Here is a 22,987-nt window from a genome sequence, read left to right as displayed (position 1 = left end):
GGGAGGGGAGGGGAGGGGAGGAACCTAATTTCCAGTTGCCTGTATCTTTCAGCATTATGCTTTTCTGGGTCCAGCCAATGAAGGAGATCTTTTGTAGTATACCTTGATCTACTCAGAGATGGGACCTGATATTGGGTGATAAGACTACAAAGAATGAACCATAGAGATACAAAAATGCTACTAAACTATTACTGTCCTTCTCAGCAGGGTTCTCAATGTCAAAGATAGCTAAGTCACATTGTACACCAGCCACTTTTGACAGCATTTTACCCGACACAAATATGCATAAGCACATGGTTTATGGATAGATATTGTAATAGACATCACAAAGCTATCTATGGCTTAGAACTTCTACGTGGAGTGCCTGTTGAAAAACCTTCTGGAAAAAAACCTGAATGTCATACTAAGAAAAAATGAGCCCTAAATAGGAAACTGATGTGGTTCAACCCGGATTCTAAAGCATAGAATATATACAGTAAGGATGCTTGAGGAGTGAATGGGTGGATGGGTGGGTGGGTAGGTGAGTGAATGTTAAATAGTTGAGATAAATAGATGATAGATGGATAGACAGGTAGATTGGTTGGTAGATGATAGCTTAATAGTAGATGGTTGATATGTTGATAATAGATTAGATAGGTGATAAAGGATAACAGCTTAATTGATAAGACAGATTGATTAGTAGATTGATAAAGAGATGATAAAAATAGATAAATGATAGGTAGGTAGATATATAGAAATGATATACTAGCGTGATAGATAATAGCTCAGTTGATAGGTACGTAGGTTGGTAGATGGATGATAAATGGAAAGAAAGGAGTACAGAGAAATAGCCTTAAGGAGGAAACATTTGCTGATGAATATAGAAAAAAAACTTTACAGAGAGCACAATGATGTCATAAAATAGAACTGTCTCCAGGGTGACTCTGAGTTCTGAATGGATGTTGTATTGTAGGCTAGGAGCTGGAAGGAAACAGCCCTGTCATAGTGTGCCTCTGTTTCTGAGAAGAGACCTGGGAACACTCAGCAGGCCCCTTAGCAGGAGGCTTCCTTTGTGCTCTGAATCTGGGGGCATTATCACCCAGGTCGACTTCAGAGGGCCCTTCCCCTGAGTTACCATGAGGAAAGGAGAGCCTGCTCTAGTCCCTCCCTACTGTGCTGAGCTGCCTATATCTAAAGTCAGGCTGCCACACCCTCTACTCTCCAGCACACATGTGGAATTGTTTCCACTGCTCAGCTGAACTTGTTTCTCATCACAAAGTCCCTAATACCCACCCTGGGCTGGAGGACACAGGCCATAATGGCGGGAGGACCATAATCACTTTCAGCCTAGCTGGCTCCTTGGATAATGGGAATGCACCATCTCTCTTTGCACATTCTTGCCTTTGCTAACCCTAAAGTTGCCCTAATTTTCATCCTGAGTGTCTCCCCAAGGCCTCATTTGGAACTTTGGGAGAGAGTGGGCCTTTAAAAGGGGGTTGTGTATATTTATACATGATTCTCAGTTCACAGGGACATGGGGCTGTGCTCTTGAAAGAAATAGCCCAGAACTTCTTTCTTGTTCTCTGCTTGCTTCATGGCCGTGAGATGAGGAGCTTTCCTTCACCAGATTCTTACCTGTGATGAATGCTCTCCACAGGCTCTAAACCCAAAGGGCCAATCCAACTGAAACCTTCAAAGTTGTGAATCTAATGTAAACTTTGCATTTTAGAAGTTGAATGTCTGAGAGTCTGAAAATCTAATTCAGCAGATAAAGTCCTCGTCATGCCCCTATGAGAATCTGAGTTCTGTTCCTGGAACTTCATAAAAAGCCAGCCTCCATGACGTGTGCTTGGAATTCCAATACTGAGGATACAGTGACAGGTGGACCCATAAGCCTGATCAGCTGATCAGCCTGCGTAGCTGAATCATCAGGACCCAGGACAGTGATAACCAGGGTGCACAATACTTGAGGAACAACATCCAAAATTGACCTCTGGCTTCAATGCACACATGCACCTGTCCACACGCACATAACACCACCACCACAAACAATAATGAGAAGTTGGATATATCAGGAACTTGTTAGAACTATAGAAAGGTAACATGAAAATGTTTGTATAACTCTAAAAAGAAAAACCAATGAAGACTTAGAGGAATACTCAAACAACAGTAACCAGGGAAGAAACAACAGGTAACTATGAATGGCTAGTTATGGCATAAAAACATAACACTTCCAGAAAACATGTATGAAAAGTGTAGCTAGAGCAGACATCTGGGAGTGTGTGCTGGGGTGATGTCTAGCCTATGTGGTGAGCTCCAGGCCTATGAAAGATTATGTCTCAAAGCAACAATAAACAAACAAGATAAATAAAAACAAGGTGGACTACTCACGAGGAATAACAGCTGAGGAAGGTTGACATCTTTTCTCTATACATACCTTACACACATTTACCTACATACCTATTATACTCATGCCCAGAGAGGAGGATGGCTATTGGGATCAGGTAACACAACAGATAGCACTGTGTGGACATGGATACCATCTCACAGGGTCCCAACTCTGGGTTCTTCTTCAATTACTCCACTGCTAACTGATCCCCACAAAGACCAAGTTAGATAAGACAAGTAAGAGAACATGTTCCAGTGTGTAGAAATTATTGGGCAATAATCAGGCAGTGTGGCCAGCATTTTAGAAAGTAATAACTCAAATATAATTTCCTTTAACTTATTAAAAAAACACACAGAGCATCTCAATTGATTCAGTGGCTTATTAAAAAAAAGCAAAGTCCTTGATTTACTTTCAAATAGAACATCTTAATGATAACATTTTCTAGCCAAGAAATATAAAGTTTTTGGGTAGGCAAACATACTGATTTGTTGCTTTCTACACAGGTAGGGTAGTCCTTTGCACACTAACTTTATCTGATTATAAAAACCTCTTGTCCATAGTAAAAAAACTAATAATAATAAAAGAGAAAAAATTAAAGATACAGAAATGGGTAAGGAATTCATGCCTGAATGCATGAATGTGTACCACATACATGCCTGTTGGATTTCCTAGAACTGGGAATACAGATGATTGTAGGAACCACATGGGTGATAAAAATTGAACCCGTGACTTCTGCAAGCTCTGCCATGATCCATCTCCCATCCCAGAGATCAATATGTAATCCAGTGCTAGATGTATTTCCTTCTTGTTCTATAAATGAATTAGAACTGAATGTACACTCTCTATGTAGACTTCTCATTCCTCACAGCATACACATTTTACCAGTTATTAAAATTCTGGGGGCTGGGATAATAGCTCAGCTGATAAAATACTTGCCATACAAACATGAGGGCCCATGTTCAGATCCCCAATATATATGTAAAATCTGGGCACAATGGTTTGAGCCTGTGGTAGCTTGGATGAGAATGGCCTCCATGGACTCATATATTTGAATACTTGGCCACTAGTTGATGGGACTGTTTGGGAAGGATGAGGAGGTATGGTCTTGTTGGAGGAGGTGTGTCACTAGAGGCAGGCTGTGAGGTCTCATGAAGTTTCAAAAGACTCATGGTATTCCCAGTGTACTCTTTCTGTCTCCCACTCGTGGATCAAGATGTGAGCTCTCATCTACTCCTGCCTTGATGCCCTTACTCCAGCATCATGGACTCTAAACTTTTGAAACCATAAGTCAAATTAAACACCATTTTTTAAATAAGTTACTCTAGTCATAGTATTTTGTTATAACAATAGGAAAGTAACTAAGACAGAGCCTGTAACCCCAGCACTGAGGATAGAGGCAGGAGGATCCTTGAAGCTTTCTGGCCAGCCAGAAAGTTCTGGGTTCAGTTGAGAAAGCTTCCCTCAAAAAATAAGGTACAAAGCTGTACAGGAGAACACCTGGAATCAACTTCTGGCCTCCATTCATACATGTACAGGCAAGCACACTCCCACTCACTTTACATGTACATACCACATACATGCAATTGTTGAAAACGTTAATAACCACCTCATAATACGAATGTATGTAATATTTGAAACTATTCTAGACTGCTTCCTTAAAATGGATTTCTAAAAAATTTTAATTTTTTTTAAACTTCAGAAGAGGCTATGGCCATCAAAAGGTTGATCAAATGTTTTGTTTAGGACATTGGAAGCCAGCCAGAACTTCTGGGGAATGGCTCTCACATGAAATTGCTGAAGCCAGCATGCAGACAAACACGTCTAGATTCTCCACCAAGTGTTTTCAGTGCTCTTCCTAATTCTCTGGGAGATTTGTTCTTTTCTGAAGTATGTTTCAGGTCATTCTTAGATGGGAATTTGGCAGTCCTTTACAGGTTGTTGGGTATGATTCTAAAACCTTGTTCAAAAGACCCCAGCACTACACAGAAACTTACTGCTGAAGTTGGAGATTTGGTCTCTTGCTGTTCCTTCACAATTTAGGAAGGGAGCAATGTTATGGATCAGATTTCTCCTTTGTGCTTGTGCCCTTGTCAAGGGTGAGGGGATGATCCTGTTGGAAAATCAGAAAGACAAACACCCTGAGAGTTTCCCTTCCTACCAGCTCCAGGGTGTGTGAAAGCCAGGTAGAAGGAGATGGTGTCTGGTCACAGTAGCTCTCTGTATCAGAAAATTTAACACAGGTGTGGCTTGTTCCTCATCTGTTCATTGCTATGCACCTCTAAAGTGTCGGGACCCATTCTTCAGTGACCCACTGTGCTCATTCCTCAAGTACTTTCTGCCCTAGTCAGCCATTTTTCTAAAACCACAATCTAAGACTTCCAAAAGAAAAGGGAAATAATCTCTTGGCCATTCTTATATTTATTTATGCATTTTATTTTATTTTATTTATTGAGACAAGATTTCTGTATATAGTAGTCCTGGCTGACCTGGAACTGGTTCTGTAGACCAAGCTGGCCTGGAACTCATAGAGATCTGCCAAGCCTCTTCCTTCCAAATGTTAAAATGGGATTAAAAGCATGCACCACTATGCCCTGCATACCATGGCCATTCTCACAGGAATTCTTAGAAGAAAATTTTTATTCTTTTGTCACTATCATGGATAACTAGGATTAGAGATATTTCACCAAGAAGGGTAAAGTTGGGGGATTAACACAGACATAGGACTATGACTTGTGAAGGGCATAGGTTCTAAGGTCAAGAACAGTCAAGGAAAGATCTAGCAGCTGTCACCCTGGAATTCAGAACTGTGGGACTATCTCTTTTAATTGTAGAAGACTACATGGATCTTTATGTTGCTTTTCCAGGAAATACATATCTGCTCAGCCACCTTAATCACACAAGGAAGAGTTTGAAGGTAGAGGATTCCAATAGAAAGAGAATGCCACCCGAAAGGGTTGATTGCCTTCTGAATAATTTTTTTTTAAAAATCCGCTGTAAGTTTACATTCCCTAGGCTGGTGATAGTGTCTCACACCTGTCTCACACTCCACCACCTGGCCCCTCTTACCCCCTCCCCTTGTAAAACATGCTATAAAAAAGCATTTCATGTTCAAAAATAAATAAATTATTTATAAAAAAAAAAACATGGAAGGAGTAAGAGCATACCATGAATTCAAGTCTAGTGATTCAGGATCTTGAGATCCTGACTTAAAAAGAAAAATAAAGATTACATTTTCTTTGCAATAAGCAAGGGGCCACATCTCATCAACACTGCAAACAGGGACAGAAGGGGCCTGCTTCCTGAATCCCTGAGTGGAAGGGTGATCCCTTCCCTAGTTACCTGGAACATCCATTTTCCAAAGCAGGTTGAATTGATTTGAGAGAGCTTTCTCTGTGGCTTCATGAATTAGATTCCTCTTGTAAGTTTTCAGGTTTCCCCTAGCTGCTGGAGCCAAACAGGTGCCTCCCCTTCCACCTCACCCCACCCTCATTCTGCAGAGCTGAATGTGCCTCAGCTGAGGATCCTGACAATCCAACCAACCAGTGAGGTGGTTGCCTCACTGGCAGCAGGAGCAGAGCAATGCACAGCCTTTTGGGGGGTGGGGGTGGTGGAGGGGTGGTAGAGGGAGGGAGTGTCAAAATTTGCAAACTTGAGATCCTGGGCACAAGGCCAGTGAGGCCTGGGTGAGTTGCCTTGGTATTCTGGGGAAGGAAACTGGCCCATCAGCTTCATTTTGTGCATGGTGTCTGACAGGAAAAAAACGGTGGGGAGCAGGGCTGGTGTCAGCTCCAGAGGGAGATGCAAGCTGCCTCCTCTTCACTCCTTTGGTGATGTTACTCTTACAACTTGGGCAGCATCCACTCTCCTGAATGTGTGCATGTGTGCAAGAACTTCATTTCCTATATTGCTTGGACCTGATTGGGTAGTTCTTTGAAGGGAGTGCTAAAACGCTAGCAGCCTTCCAGCATCCAAATGTGACTGTAGTATCCCCGAATAACTCAATTTCCTAAACTTGGCACTGGCTATGGCTTATCTCTTGCTAGGAAGGGATTCTAATTCACACCCCTCACACTTTTAAAAATAGCTTTTATGGTTGCCAGGGGGAGGGCCCAGTATTTACTACCAGGGAATGTATGAATTAAAATACTAGCTTTCTCCCCCTCTTGCAATACCCTGGCAATAGTTAGCTGAACACTCTGATACCTGGGAAAAAGCCTTCCCCACGGAAGTGTCCTTCCTTCTTCACAGAGCCTGCCCCACCTCTCTTATTTGTGCCTGGAAGGCAGCATGCACCAGGATTTAGTTGCTTAGTATTCATACCGTGTCAAGATTGGAATGAAAGCTTATATTGCAAAGCCGGGTGTGCGGTGGCCAGACCAAACACAGCAAGCAGTTCAAATCACAGTTAGATTATAAGAAAGCACAGGGCAGAGCCTGCAGGCCTTTCTTGTCAATGGAGCAATACATGAAAGGAATCACTCCATAAAGACTAGTTGGAGAGGCTGTGGTGGGTCCAGACTTGTTCTTCCAGGGCTGGCTAGGGTTTTAAATATCTTTTTCTCCTCATCCTCATCCTTCACTTCTCTTCCCTTCCCTTCCTCGTTTCCCTTTTAAATATAAAATATCTCTGCCAAGGACAGAGAAAGGAATAACTCTGCAGCGTCTTTCCATATTTCACAAAGGGACAGTAATATTAGAGGTGTTAGTGGGCCCCATGATTACTACTGAAATAACAGACTCAACAAGGGAAATGGTGTTTAGACAATAATTCACATATGTTAATGCTTAGCTCCATCAATGCCAGCTTTATTTTCTTCTTGAGATACACAAAGCTGGCAGACAATTTTAACTGATGAGGTAATGTCATCTTTAATTCAGAGAGCCTTGAGCTGTCCACTCTAACCAGTGATATCATCCTGGTGATTGTCTCCCGGGGTTTTCCGTAGACATAAGTCATGGGGTCCTGACAGTTTGAAGAGGGTTTGTTAGCGACTGCACAGTCATCATGAAGATTTTCTTCACTTGATTTCTTTTAAATTGCCAAATACAGTTTATGTGACTGCCATATTTTAGCCAGGGGCTGAAAATGAATATATCCCAAGATTTTAAAAGCAAATTGAGGTTTGAAATAAATGGGTTGCAACTGTTCTGTGAGAGTTCTAAGAGAAAAACGAAGACAAATCCAGTTTGTCTGACTCCCAGGTGGTGGTTTAGTAAGACAGGAAGGGCTGGGAAGGATGGTTCATTGGCACAGTGCTCAATGCACAAGCCTGAAGATCTGAGTTTAAAACCCCAGCAACCACATACAAAGCCAGGCGTGGCAGTATGCATCTGTAACCTTGTACACTAGGTGAAGATAGGGGGCCCTGGAGCTCAGTTACTACTCAGCCAGTCCAGCCTAATCAGTGAACTCCAGGTACAGTTGGAGAGCCTGTCTTAAAAAATAAGGTGGAGAGCTCTTTCTTAAAGAAAGATATTCAGTGTTGACTTCTCTCTCTCTCTCTCTCTCTCTCTCTCTCTCTCTCTCTCTCTCTCACACACACACACACACACACACACACACACACACACATACACACACACACGCACACAAATATTTTTTGAAAAAAAGTGGAAGAAAAGAAGTCAAAAGAAAGACTAAAAAACAAACACCAAACAAATGGAAATCTTGCTCTACTCAGGGACACCTGTGTTTTCTGCCTTTTTAAGATCCTTGAGCTCTGAGCACACATTAACCCAGTCTGATCTTTTCACCATTAGTCCTGTCAGCATGATTATCAAGCCTGGGTTTTCCTTGATGGCTTCACAATTGTGGAGTTTCTTTTTCCAACATTATCCCTTTAAAGATTCCTTCTAGTGAGTATAAACAAAGTTACTTTCCAATTTTTACATACACCCCTTTTTTCAGTTTAAATCATACTTTGTTACACTCATGTAGACTGGGGAGATATTCTGTCTCAACCACTGAATGTGGCTAAAGAGAGAGTCCTTTCTCAGAAGACTGGAGTTGGACAGAATGGCGTTAAATAGTGAAGAATCTGTTTATTATTCTGTGGCCATATGTTTAGAAGGTCTCTCACAGAAATCAAAGTATTGTTCATGGGGCACTCTAGCCAAGGGGACATTCTGAATTCATAAGAGAAGCTCACAGTTTGAAAAGAATGTCCTACATTATGCACAGGACACCCCAACCACAGACAAAGCAACACTACTTAATAATAGAGAATTGTGCTTCAGAGATTTTGCTTTTTCTTGTTAATTGGTTACTTTAACTGACATTGTCTGCAAGTATAATGGACACCATTATTCTCAATGGTTCTGTGTTGTTGATAATGTGCACAGGCAGTTCAGTCCATTTTAATTATTGCATTTCACTATTTTGTCCCCCTGTGCTGAGCAGTGGTAAATGCAGATGGTCCATTTCTCCCTCCCCCCTTGACAGACCATACCAGCTATTACATTTCTCAAAATGTGAAATTGAAAGGGCCTTCCTTTCCGCCTCACGACACCTCCCTTTCTCATTTGCAAGGTATGACTATGTGGAAGTGATCGATGGGGAGAATGAAGGCGGCCGCCTGTGGGGAAAGTTCTGTGGGAAGATCGCACCTTCTCCTGTGGTGTCTTCAGGGCCCTTTCTCTTCATCAAATTTGTCTCTGACTACGAGACGCATGGGGCAGGGTTTTCCATCCGCTATGAAATCTTCAAGAGAGGTAAGTAACTTACATAAGAACAAGAATGACTAAATGATTCTTTAGTGTTGTTTGAATTCCCAAGAGATCACGTGAAAAGAAAGATGAAAGTCATGGCTCTGTCCTTTCATAAAGAATTTCACTTTTCCCTTATAGAAATGTTGGAAATTATTTTGAATAAAATGTGTTTGAAATGGATCAAAAGTACTCAAAAACAATAATTTTTAAAAAGGTGCCACCCTGAAATGTGTTGATTAGAGAATGTATCACATTGAATTCTCTGAAAGCCATTGATTCTTATTTTTTTTTTCAGAAATAAGCTAAAGTACTACCGGAGTTTATTCCCTCTCCCTCCTCTCTTTCTCCCTCTTCCTCTCTGTCTCCCTCCACCCCTGTCCATGATTTCTAACCCAAGCTGGTTTCTAACTTGCTATGTAGCCAAGGATGACCTTGAACTCCTGACAGCCCTGCTTCCACCTGCTGGGAATGAGGATTACAACTGTGTGGTCCCATATAGTTTATATCTTGCTGAGAATGGAGCCCCAGACTTCATACAAGTCAGGCAAGCCCTCTATCAACTGAATCACATCCCCAGCCATGAAGTTTGATTTCTTTTGTGTCAGCCAGGGATGTTAGTCTCTTTTACCTTAAATCTATGGTTAATACTTTCCTTTTATTTGTCTGACAGTTCATAGGCTTCCAATTTTGAGGGATTATGGTCATGTCTTGATAAAAACAGAAAGCTTAACATCCTATAACCACTTTCAAAGATGTCTCACACACACACACACACACACACACACACACACACACACACACACTGACTAGATGACTTTCCAATGTGCCATACCACCTAAAAGTCCCCCACCTTCCAATAAGACCAAGCTGGGAACATTCCAGATCCAATCTGAAATAGGTTAACACATAGCACTGTGAGGTATCTAGAGACCAGTGCAGGTTCCTCTTGTACCAAAATTTTGTTTCTGCTACTTAAAGTTTTAAGTTGGCTGGTATTTCTTGACAAGCCAGAAACAGTGGCTTAAGTCTAGAACATATTGTGAAATATAGGAGAAAGTGTCTGTTTAAGTAGGAGAAAAAAAAATCTAGTCACAACAGTGTCCAAAATCTAAGGTATTACAGGTCAGCAATGGAACCAGAGCCCATAGCCCACAGCAGGAAGAACCACTGGGAATTTAGAAACCAATATGGCTTCTTTACATTTCAAAGATGCTAGCCCTGCCTCGTGTAGAAATAACTTCTTGCATAATTATATGTAAGTACAGTGCTTGTCTTTCAAGCATGAAGACTTGAGTTGAACTTCTAACAACTTTGTAAAAATCAAGATGTTGTGGTATATGCCTGTAATTCTAGCAGTGGGGAACTGGACAGAGCAGGATCCCTGCAACATTTTATTCAGCTATCCTAGCCTACTTAATGAGCTAGTGAGAGACCTTGTCTCAAATTTTTTTTTAAGAAAGAATAATTCTTGAGATTGTGGACTACACATACATAGGAATCTCTGATTACATGGGTCCAAGTTTTCTTGCATTGAAAGTTGTGTGACTTGTTACCCAAAAGATATTACCTATCTGTATGTGTACAACACATACATTCACATGTGCTTGCTTTCTTGCATATGGTAACATCAAAGGCAACAGGTGTCAGAGAGGGGGTAAGAATAGACTTTCATTTTCAGTATTTCTGAATGATCTACAGATAGTTGAGAGAGATATGAAGGGGGGAGGCAGAAGAGGGAGGAGGAAGGGTTGCTGACTTGTTGAGAATTCTTCATCATCCTCCATCAGAGCCTATATCCCAAGCACTATTAGCCTACTCTCCTGTGCCTCCTTGTATCTAGCATATTGCCTATTCCCTTCAGTCTCATACAACAGACTCAGAAAATTACATCCTCCTTCCAAGTCGACTGCCATGAACCACCAAGTAGACCACAATTGTGCTTTTGCCACTGTAGTTTAATCCTACTTGAGGCCTCTCCATGGGCCATCAAGCCCCTGTCATTATAACCTAGCCTGCTGGGTTTAGTTTGATCCTGCTGGATGCTGGACAGGGTCTGAGCAGCCTTTGTCCTCGTCTACTTTTAACTGTCACTTAGGAATTGAGCATCTTTCTCCAGGACTATCTCTGATCAGAGTGTGATGCTCACTTCTGCCACTATCTGTTCACGTGGATGGCTGGAATATCAGTTTCTTCCTCACTGGAACCCAGCACAGGCATGTAGGTTCAGATTAAACAGAAACATCTGATTCTGATACCTGCTACTGACGAGAACTGTTACAGCAACTTAAAATGAACCGATTCCCTTAAGGCTTGGGGCCCTTGTAGCCTTCCAAATTGCACTTGATCTTTTAGGAAACCTGGCCCCAGTCTCTTTTCTCAGGAAGCATTCCTAGTTAACCTGACTTTTCTGTGCACATGTCCAAGTTGTCCTCTGTGTGTATACACTGCATACAGCACACAGAGTATCTGTATGTACAAGTGTACTATATATACATGTATCTTACATTCACCAATAATTAAATCTTTTATTATCTTATATCTCTCTTATTCTCTTACAATCTTCAAATTCCCCCATATAACATATGCTTTATTTTCCAACACTGTTGCTTCTATCTAAAAAAAAATTCAAAAGCCCATTTTTCTACTACTTCACCTATAGTCTGCATAAAAGTATTCACAAAATACATGCATAAATAGATATTATTCCTCAGAAGTCATTTAATGATACAGAACTCATAGATTTCTGATCTTCTGAAAACTCAGCACTTCATTTGGGGCTCAGCAACTTCAAAAGTTTCTAAAATACAAACAAAAAAAGCCACATGTGGATTATACTGATCATAGTTTAATGCAACCAGGAAATTAATTTTTTAGATGCTGGCTTTGAAGTTTTCAAGCAGTAGACTACAAGTATGAGAATTTACTAGTACTAATCCCAAAAGCTGAGACCAAGGACTGTCCTGCCTGGCAGCCTTATTCCCTCTTCACCTTTCCCCCTGGTCACCTTGGACCACCCTGATTCTCTCGCCAGAGCCCTGATGTTCCTTTGCATCTGCTCTCCCAGATGTTGGAACTTTGGACAAGTAGCCCAACATTTATCTAAAGACCCTTCTCTGGGACACACACACCTCTAGCCTGTCACTCTTCTGATGTTCTGTCTGTTGGCCTGGGCCACCAGCCCCACTACTAAAGAAATATGGAGCAGTTTCTATGGACCTCAGTGTCAGGGGCTGAGTGGCAGTGTTTGGTACAGACTATGAAATTAAGACTCTATATATTTAGCAAGAATCAGGGAGGGATATTACTCAGTTGGTTGAGTACCTGCCTAACATGAAGGAACACCTGGGTTCCATTCCCAACAGGAGGTAAACTAGGCATGGTGTATAATACTATTGCTTGATCACTGAAGGCAGGAATAGCAGAATTTCACCATCATCCTCAGCTACAAGGAGTTGAGACTAAATTCCTGGGAAATAGGTGGCCCTATGTAACAGTAACTCTAGGAAAGCATCCTAGTTATAATTATCCCTTTCCCTTTGTCATTAATATCCAGATGTGATTTCTTTGGTAGCCACATAAGGTACTTGTCATCTTCCAAGTCATAGTCAAAGATGGCACACTTCTAGATTTGTATGTACAAGACTGTCCCCTTTGCGACTCACTGGCTTCCAGACTGGCCTCACTCTTGTTCAGCCCTGGGAGCTCCTGTGGAGTTCCTGAATCCTCTTCTGCCACTGTCTCCTGTGGAGGGGACATTTTTTTTAATGGGGCCAACTTAGATAATAGTGAAAAGGGAAAATGTTAAAATGAAACAAAACAAAATCAACCATTTGAGGCTGGGGATGCCACTCATTTGGTAGAGTATATGCACTATATGTGCTATCCCACTTGAAAGATGAAGGCAAGAAGCTCAAGGGCATCTTCTGCTACAAACCAAGTACCAGGCTAGTCTGCATTCTCTGAGCCTCTCCCTCAATAAAATAAAATAAGATAAAATAAAATACAGCAAAGCAAAACAAAATAAAAAATTTTGGTGTATAGTAGAAAAAACAAAAAAATCAACATTTTCTTTTTCAAATCCAAAGCTCAGAGCCCGTGAAAACAAGGATGGCTCAGAGATGCCTGAGGTTCCATGGTGTCAGTGTCCAAGGCAGGAATGGAGCCCACATCTTCTGGTGCTTAGCCCAGTTCTCTCCAATCACTCCTTGAGATTTCTCTGCTATATTGAGCCATACCCTGAAATCACTTCCAAGGGTACATGATGTGGCCTGACACCATGGAGATGCTGAAAATTGTAGAGTCAATTCTGATCAAACTTTTTTTGTCTCATTGAACCATAGTCTCATCTAGGTATGCTAACCTTTCTCAGGAGAAGATATTAATACCTGCATGAGCGTTCTCTATGCACTTTCCCTTAGACCTAACCAAGTGTTTTTTTCCTCAGAGAGGAGCTGGAGACATGAAAACACTCCATCTTGGAAATAAAATAAATGACTCTTTAAAGGGGAAGGGATATCCTGTCTTCTCTGCTTTACTTAAGTGTGGTACTTAATGATCAGAAAAGTAGTGGCCACAAGGGAAAGTTGGCTTTTCAGCTGTGTAGATAGCCCTAACCTGATTGGTTCTGGATGCCATAGACTTGAAATTTTGTTCATTCATATAACTACAAGGTCAGCCTATAGGGCCTACATACCTCCTCTTGTTCTGCAATCACAAATCACCACAATCTGCAAAGTCTTGATAACCCTGAACAGCTATTAAAATCACACATTGTAAATATGTACCTTCTGCACATGCCTCTGAATGAACAAATTTAGGATGGTATACTACACCACAGCTGATACTTGGGGGAAGGTTATAGTGTCAGTGTTGATATCAGGTGACTCCTAGCATCAGGGCTGTAATCACAGTTTATGGTGCCCTTGCTAACTGCCACACGTTGACATGCACCTGTGTCAACACTGCTCAGCCTGAGCCAGTCACCCGGGGTCCATGTACGAATTACCTTTCACATTCAGTTTGTCAAAGAGACAGAGGTCACATCTGGCAGAGTGACCGACTCACTGCTAGGGGAATCTGAAACCCAAACTCTCTTGGCTGAATTCTCTCCCTCGCCTCCATAAATGTTCTATTTCACCAATAAAGGGCTGTCAGCCATGAGATTTAGAGATCTGAGCTTGAAGGGGCTGTAATTATTTCTCTAGGGCTCTGTCGAGATTTCTGCAGCTTACTTAGTCATTGTTCCCACATGAATATACATACATATATATGTATATGTATATATATATATATATATATATATATATATATATATATATGATACTTGATATCATGGTGTGTGTGTGTGTGTGTGTGCGCGCTTGAGCGCACACGCACATGCCTGCAACATCAGATATTTTTCAATTACTCCACAAATAGGACACTATGGTGAACCCAGTAAACCTTAGCCTGACTTCACCATGTAGGTCACTGTTAAGGAATGGCTGAGCATTGACTGGAGATGATAGTGGGCTTTTCCTAGAAACCCTCTGCCTTCCCCCCTATATTTCTTGGGAAGTTGAGAAATTTTCACTGTGTCCCTTTTATCTCTTGCTCACAGGGCCCGAATGTTCTCAGAACTATACATCATCTACTGGAGTGATAAAGTCCCCTGGGTACCCTGAAAAATACCCCAACAGCTTGGAGTGCACCTACATCATCTTTGCACCAAAGATGTCTGAGATAATCCTGGAGTTTGAAGGTTTTGACCTGGAGCAAGACTCAAATACTCCTGGAGGAATGTTCTGTCGCTATGACCGGCTGGAGATCTGGGATGGATTCCCTGAAGGTAACGCCCAAGAGCAGCTGGAAAGATCCCTCAAAAAGGAAGAATCTTTTATAAATGTCACAAGGCACACATCATTTCTTAAAATAGTCCAAAATTAAAAGGGAATAAAATGTAACTCTGAAGGGCAGGAATGGAATTTCTGTGATTCGAAAGGCTCTCCCAACTATGGCTCCCAACTCCTTCACTGTGTACACAGGCAGTGGAGTCTCTGAAAGATTATCCAAGGTTCTGTGTGATAGCCTGGAGATCAACACATAGTTTTCCTGACCACTTTATTTCTGTTCATTAAAACATCACTTACATCAAGTCACTCATTCTAGAAATGAGAGAGGAAGAGAAGAGCAGAATTAAGGGATAGCATATCAGGAAGAGTAGATGTAGTTGAAATTCTGAATGAGGTGGTCAAGCCAGACCAGTGTAAGACAAGACAATTTTAAGCATGGGTTTGAAGGAGGTTGGGAAATAGCCATGTGGAAATTTATGAAACTTTCAGGAGAGTTCGAAAGTAAATGCAAAAAAAAAAAATCGACATGAAAATTCCAAAGAGAAGAGTATGAAAGAACTTGTTGCAGCTGTGTTGCTGAAATTGTGCTTAGCCCAATTTCCTGTTAAGATTTCCCTTGAGAACACACTGCATATATTGGAAAGGACAACTCAAATGGCTCAGTGGCCAGCAGTTGAAGATGTACAGCTACCATTAAACTGGTTGGATGGTATTCTTAAACTGAATACATTCTAAGTGAAGATCAGGTAAAATATGAATGCAACTGTTTATAGTTTTGAAAAAGACATTTAAATTCCAATTACTTTATCACTAAACAGCAGAGAAAATTTTAATGTTAGAGAAGCTTTACACTGCCACTTAATGAAAGAGCAAGTTAACATTAGTTTGATCTGTTCTTTCTTTTTTACCTTGTGAAGAAGGTTATAATGATCTTGCAGATATTCTTCCTTCATTAGATAATGAGATTTTCCCAAACATAGCACTGATTGATTTCCAAGCACTCAATCTGATAATTAGGAAAACAGCATTACAATAATGTGGTAACAATAGTTGGAATGCATAATAATAGGTTTATTTGTTCACAACCCAAATTTGCAGCCTTCCTTTCTAGAACTTTCAATTAAAAAGACATCTGAGGAGGAGGTCCCATCAACCAACTTATTTAGAATACTTTTAGAAAGAGGCACATTGTTATTAGTGTCAAGGGTTTCTTAAAGTGGTGATTTTCTGGTTCTACAAAACTCACTGTGTTGAAACCAAGAATAATATGAGTTGCCAACCTTATGCACCCATGGTTTAAACTGAGCCAGAGTTGACTCATTTCCAGAGAACACTAGCTTTGGGATATGCAGAGTCATTATTTTGTTTGTTTTGGAGACAGGGTCTCATGTAGTACGGGCTGGTCTCAACCTTACTATGTAGCTGAGAATGTCTTTGAACTCCCATCTTCCCAGTACTGTAATTCCAGGCATGCATTGCCATACCTGGTTTATGTCATGATGGGGATTGAACCCAGGGCTTCATGGACACTAGACAAGCATTAAATCAACTGAGCTATATTCGCTACACAAAAACTTTGTATGTTTGTTCATAGTTACCTGGCTTCATCCAGTCAACACGAACACAGTTCTAGTTTGCTCTCTCCTAGGGAAAATGAGAACTGACCCTCCTGGATTTTTTTTGTAAGTGGCACCATAAACACTTTTGTCACTGTAGTTCAACACTCATAATTCCCAATAGATCATTAGTCTCTGATATCTTTACCAGAAACAATATCCAAACGGTGTAAACGGCTTTTAGCCATCCCATGACCTTATGTTCCATCTTCTCATAAACATCGAGTGAAATGACTAAGTAATTGAAAGCTATCCACTGACTCAAATTGCCTTTGAAGAAGAGTAGTCTACTCTAAAACTCTGAATTCAAGGCATGTAGGTTGTGAATACATGTCTCCATCTCTCATTCTCTGTAAGCTTGGTGAATCCACGAGTTCTGAAGGAACTGATACAGAGAGCCAAGCCTGCTTCTGGAAAGGATACTACATGTTTGTGTGGACTGGACAATGGAACCAGAAAATGATGAGCTCACACCATTGGTGTGCCAGTCCTCTGTTTGAGCAAGACCAGAACTTAGCTGTCACTGACATTGTAGAAGTGATCAGGAGAATCAAGAATGAGTTTCTAGATGAGTGCTGCTGTTTTTTATTTACTTTTACATTTAAAGTAGCCTAGTAAGACCACTATGACAGAAATAAATGTGCAAACTCTAGAGATTCTCTACTGATATGCTTATTAAATTATGGAAAGTTAAGTGGCCTGTCTAGTGCCTATGAAATGATTCCTTTCTGATGTATTAAAGTTTTGTCTCTTTAAAAGTACCTCTTTAGATCGCATAGTATTATATATGTAATGCCAGAACCTAGAGGGCTTAAGTAAGATTACTGAGTTCAAGGATAACCTAGGCAACACAACAAGTACCAGGCTGTCTCAAAAAATGGAACAAACAAGAAACAAACACACAAAAAAGACGTTTTGTGGGGTTTTTTGTTCCTTTTTTTCCATATAAGAAGACAGAAGACCATATTATTTTCAGTATGAGGTAGGGCTATGATTATTGGAAAGAATAATGGAGTAGGGTGCTGTCATCTAAGCAAGACAGACATTCTTTCACCTTCACATCCAACCTGATGGAACTGGGGTCCTGCTTTTCAGAGCTTGTATATCCCCCTTACTAAAGTCCTCAGTAATTTATTTTTGCATTATACTTCTGGGTTTGGTGATCTCTTTGGCCTTTGGGTTTACAATTACAAGAAGAAGAAAATAGTAGCCCTGTTCAAATAAAACACAAATGAGCACATATGTTGCGCATGAGAGTGCCTTGTCCTCCTGGCTCAGATCAATATTGCATTAGCTTGCAAAGCTGAGGTCCCCCTGTTGCTCACGAAAATTCAATACCTCTTTGTATTATTGTCGCCAAAGCCTTACACTCTCATATCTTGAGGGCTCCTAAGGAGACATACAGGGATCTGTCTGGGGCAATGTTCTAAAAGACAGAAGGCAGATTTACCCAACATGCCTCCAACATTATAAACCAGTGAGTCATGGAGACTCTAAATTATGAGTCTGCATTAGACAAGTTCTCTTCTGTTTTCTCTCTCAAAGAGACTCTCCCTGCCACCCTCCCCAAAGGAATGGGGTGATAGGAAAGGGGGAGGATGACTGTCAGTGCTTCCCTTGCCAGTGTTGATCAGGAAGGTCAGGGGCTGTGGTGATCAAGGAACAACCCCAAGGATTAGGACTGTAAAAGTTTGCCCATAGACTAAAGAAAAAGATTATGAAACCACACTAATGGAATTTAAATGAGTGGGAACCATGAAGAGAGGATGAATGGACACTAAGCCTCTCATTTATAACTGCAGACCAAAATGGGATTCTTATCCAGGCAAGGGAAGAACTGAGTTCTTGGCTTCAGCAAGATGTTTTTGTGCATACATTACGGACAACCTGGAGCTCCTTGGCCAAGAAAAGAATCGTTGAATTAGTGGCAGGGCCTCACATCCAGAATGAAGAAAGCCTGGCAAAGAGCTAGCACTTGCAGAAGAAATCCAGGCCAAGATTAAGCTGAAAAGAAGTGAAACAGTGAGAGTTCCATTTTCTGAGGCAATTGTGACAAAATTCTCTTTGCAACATTCAAAGCTATAGACCAGTGTGGTGCTCTTTAAAGGATACATTATCACCCTCTCTCCTGGGATACCCTTGTGTTTTCCTTGTGGTAAACCACATCACACACCAAGTTTCTAGAATGAGGGGTGATGGCAGAAAGAACAGCCTTTGAATTCAGTCAGGTTGATGACTTTGAACATATCAAGTGATTACATATTCAGAGTAATGCATAGAGGGCTTAGGGCTGGGGATTCGTGGGTAGAATACTTACCTAACATTCACAAAGCTCTTGTTTCATGTATCTAAAAAGAATATTGTGTCAAAGCTGGGCATTGAGCTCAGTTGGTAGATTTGTTTGCCTTATCTAATGAAGCCCTGGGTTCAATCCCCCACTGCATATTACCAGGCATAGTGGAACATGCCTGTGATTCTAATGCTGAAAATATAAGATCATAAGGTCAAGGTCATTGTTAGCTATGTGGTGAGTTTGAGACCATTCTAGGACATACATTAAACCTTTTCTCAAAAACAACAAAAATAAACTGAAATATATGCAGCACCTCAGTTAGTTTTTGTTTTGTTTAAGAGAATTGGCCAAGGGGCTGGAGAGGTGGCTCAGTGGTTAAGAGCACTGACTGCTCTTCCTAGAGGTCCTGAGTTCAATTCCCAACAACCACATGGTGGCTCACAACCATCTGTAATGGAATCTGATGCCCTCTTCTGGTGTATCTGGAGACATCGACAGCGTACCCACATACATGAAATAACATGAAATAAATAAATAAATCTTAAAAAATAGAATTGTCCAAACTGAAAACCTGTCAGCCAAGGGACTACATACTATAAAATACAAAGTTTTCAGATTGTCTTCCCACTAGAAAGTCAGTGGTTCTTGGGGCTTCGGGAAGACCAGCTCTTGTAGGGTTCACTTTTGCAATGATACTTGAGTCATCTTACCTTCATCATCTGCCTTCTGCACAGGTTACATGCATGATCCTTGAAGACCCATATCCTTTTTGAAGAGCTGTCCCTCCACCCTAGGGAACAGGGAAAAGTCTACCTCCTGGGATCCTTAAGTGATCACAGTGATTAGTAGCTCAAGTGTATAGAACAATGGTTTTCTGAGAAGGGAAAATGGTCTACACCAGACTGTCCTTCAAAATTCAAGCCATCTGGTATGTTTTTACCATATGTGATTTAAAAAAAAAAAAACTACTAGAGAGAAAATGACTACTTTTTTGTTTTGTTGATCTGAACAGATCAGTGGAAAGGTCTCTCAGCTGCTAGGAGCTTCTGCACTAAGTAACTCATTGCCAAGGTTGGGCTAAAACATTTCAGCAGAGCCACAGCTACACCAAGCCAAATCAGAATTTGATTTTAACACAAATTAGTCAGTGTTCGGGGCCGTTCATGGCCTAAGGCAAACATATCTCCTGCTCGGTACAAATAGTTATTGTGTGCCATTTCTTGGACATTAATGGGAAATGTAGTACAATTCCCATTCTTGGATTTGGAAGAATTAAAAACAGTCAGAAATCAAAAATATACATTTTCCATTCATTTTGATTGTAACTTATTATCATATACAAAACATTGTGCTTATAATTTTTAAGTCTTGAATGGTTACAGTTTTCTATCAGATGTTGGTCACAACGCTGAAGAGTGTTTTGTGTAAATGTATAATATGAATGGTTTAGAATGCAGGGCTACATAGTGGAGTGAAGAAGGAAATTGGCATTGTGTGGCCCTGAATGATTCTTGGGACATTGTCTCCAGGCTCTCCTCTGTGTAAAGGAGAAGTGAGATACCTGGACCTTGCCTAACTGGAATCTTTCCTGCTGAGCTGTAGAAACAGCTTAGACTGAAGGTGAATAACAAGGTGCCACAAGATGGTTTGAATTGCATTCTTTTCAACTGAAGCAGGTTCTGTGTGTGTGTGCATGTTAGCCTACTTGTGTGAAGGCCCAAGGACAACCTCAGTTATTCCTTAGGAGTCATTTTGCTTTTGTTTCATTTTTGTTTTATGTGTGTATGTGGTGTATGAGTATAATATATGTTCTCATGTATGTGATGTGAGTGCACATGTGTGTACAGGTCATGTGGAGGCCAGAAGCTGCCATTTGGTTGTCTTTCTCTATTGTTCTCCACTTTATTTTCTGAGGGACAGTCTGTCATGGAATACAGAGTTTACTCACCAACTTGTTTTTGGGATCTCTGCCTCTACCTACTGTGCTCTGAGATTACCACTGAGCTGCCATGCATGCTTTGTATGTAGATTCTGGGGATTTAAACTCTGGTCTTTGTGGCACTGAACCATCTCCCCATCCTGTTCCATTCCAGTGCTGGCTGGGGAACATGATTGTCCTGCAAATGCCCCTCTGAGCATCTTCTCTAATCCTCTGCACAGATTCATCCAATACATGCACTATCCACCAGTTAACCAGGCGACACTCAAGCTAGGTGACAGGAATCCTGGTGCTCTGCCACGGCTTGTCCTTCTGAGTGGTTAGTTTTGCATCTGCTGTAGAGGAAATCTGACATTCTCTGTACTTCTACTTTTCCAGTTGGTCCTCACATTGGGCGTTACTGTGGGCAGAAAACTCCTGGCCGGATCCGCTCCTCTTCAGGCATTCTATCCATGGTCTTTTACACTGACAGCGCAATAGCAAAAGAAGGTTTCTCAGCCAACTACAGTGTGCTGCAGAGCAGCATCTCCGAAGGTCAGTATTTGTTCGTCTCACAAAGCCCTGTAGTAAACACTGCCCATTATTTCTCTCACACCTGAGGCCACACAAAACACTAAAGAAATGTTCTGTGAACTGTGGTGCCTGGTGTTTGATTTTTCTCTTTCTGAAAAAAAAATTGTGTGTGAGTGTCAATTGGGAAAAAAAAATTGTTTGGTGTATTTCCTCCATAAAATTATGTGTGAGTCTCTGCAGTTAGGGAAGTGGAAAATGACTGCACACTACATGGAAACAATAAGGGGTGACCTGGAGGTCTCCCTGGAACCTCAAAGGCACAGGTGTCAGGAACCACAGGGTGGTTTCTGGCAGAACCAGTCAGTGGTATCTAGTACACAGAGCAGTCACACACAAGGGCAGTTGACTATGGGAGACCCCAAGGAACTCACTACCGTTTTCTTATAAAGTAAAAGTAGGATGTATAAAAGCAGGACTTTTATTTTTATATTTTTTGACATTATTCTTTTATGTTTCTTTTTATTAATTTATTTATTCATTTCACAACCCAATCACAGCTCCCACCCTCCTCTGAGTTCCACCCTCACAAATCTCTTCCCCATTACACCCTCTCCTTCTCCTCATAGAAATGGAAACACCCCCTTGGGTATTAGCATTTCCTGGGACACCAAGTCACACCATGACTAAGGGCATTCTCTCCCACTGAGGACCAACCAGGCAGTCCAGTAGTGGAAGGGGAGCCAAAGGCAAGCAGAGTCAAAGATAGCCTCCCTACCCAATTGTTATGGTACCCACATGAAGATTAAGCTGTATATCTGCTACCAATGTGTAGGGGCCTAGGTCTAGCCCCTGTATGTTCTTTGGTTGGTGGTTCATGCTCTGTGAGCCCCCATGATCCCAAGTTAGTTGACTCTGTAGGTCCTTTTGTAGTATCCTTGACCCCTCTGCCTCCCACATTCATATCCCCAACTCTTCCACAAGCCTCCCAGAGCTCTGCCTGATATTTAACTGTGATTCTCTCCATGTTTTCATCTGCTGCTAGATGGAAGCCCCTGCGGAGATAGTTATGCTAGGTTCCTGTTTGCAAGCATAGCAGAGTATCATTTATAGTGTCAAGGGTTGGCTGTCTCCCATGGGATGGGTCTCAAGTTGATCCAGTTATTGGTTGGCCTTTCCCTCAATCTCTGCTCCATCTTTATCCCTGTACATCTTGTAGGCAGGACAAATTTGGGGTTGAAGGTTCTGTGGGTGAGTTGATGTCCTCTGTCCTCTTCCCTCTACTGGAAGTCCTACCTGACTACAGGAGGTGGTTATGTCAGTCTCCATATCCTCTGCTACTAGGAATCTCAGCTAGGGTCACCCCTATAGACTCCTGGTCTTCCACCCCCAGTGTGCAGGGATTACAGGTGGTATGCCCCATGTCATCAGATTACAAAGTGCTGGCATGAGACCTATGTGGGGAGACCACGCTGCAAAAGCACCCTATCAACCATACCACATCCCTCCACTTAAAATAGCATTTTTGTCAACCTTAGCCCATGTGGGAAAGTTAATAATAACTGTGCTGACATTCATAATCTTGTTTTTAAATATCCCCATTCAGGAAAACATAATTACAGATGCCGTGTTCCAGTAATCCCATGTTGCATACTCTGCAGGCTCTTTCTCTCTCTCTCTCTCTCTCTCTCTCTCTCTCTCTCTCTCTCTCTCTCTCTCTCT

At 41.4% G+C, this 22,987-nt stretch overlaps 1 protein-coding gene across 4 annotated transcripts in view; it reads left to right on the top strand.

Annotated features, from left to right (window-relative positions):
* The window catches only part of Nrp1 (neuropilin 1), a 152,415-nt gene that overhangs the window by 55,629 nt on the left and 73,799 nt on the right, over positions 1–22,987 (top strand). For all 4 annotated transcript variants that reach the window (XM_028767710.1, XM_028767707.1, XM_028767709.1 and 1 more), the window contains exons 4-6: positions 8,898–9,079; positions 14,676–14,903; positions 21,134–21,289. In XM_028767710.1, coding sequence (XP_028623543.1) covers positions 8,898–9,079; positions 14,676–14,903; positions 21,134–21,289 — 566 coding nt within the window. The remainder of the gene's footprint in view (positions 1–8,897; positions 9,080–14,675; positions 14,904–21,133; positions 21,290–22,987) is intronic.

The sequence above is a fragment of the Grammomys surdaster genome, unplaced genomic scaffold, assembly GCF_004785775.1.
Source record: "Grammomys surdaster isolate TR1022 unplaced genomic scaffold, NIH_TR_1.0 181, whole genome shotgun sequence".
In the NCBI taxonomy this organism is placed as follows: Eukaryota; Metazoa; Chordata; class Mammalia; order Rodentia; family Muridae; genus Grammomys; species Grammomys surdaster.
The sequence above is the reverse complement of the archived record's forward strand: the minus strand, read 5'-3'. Positions and strand labels throughout refer to the sequence as shown.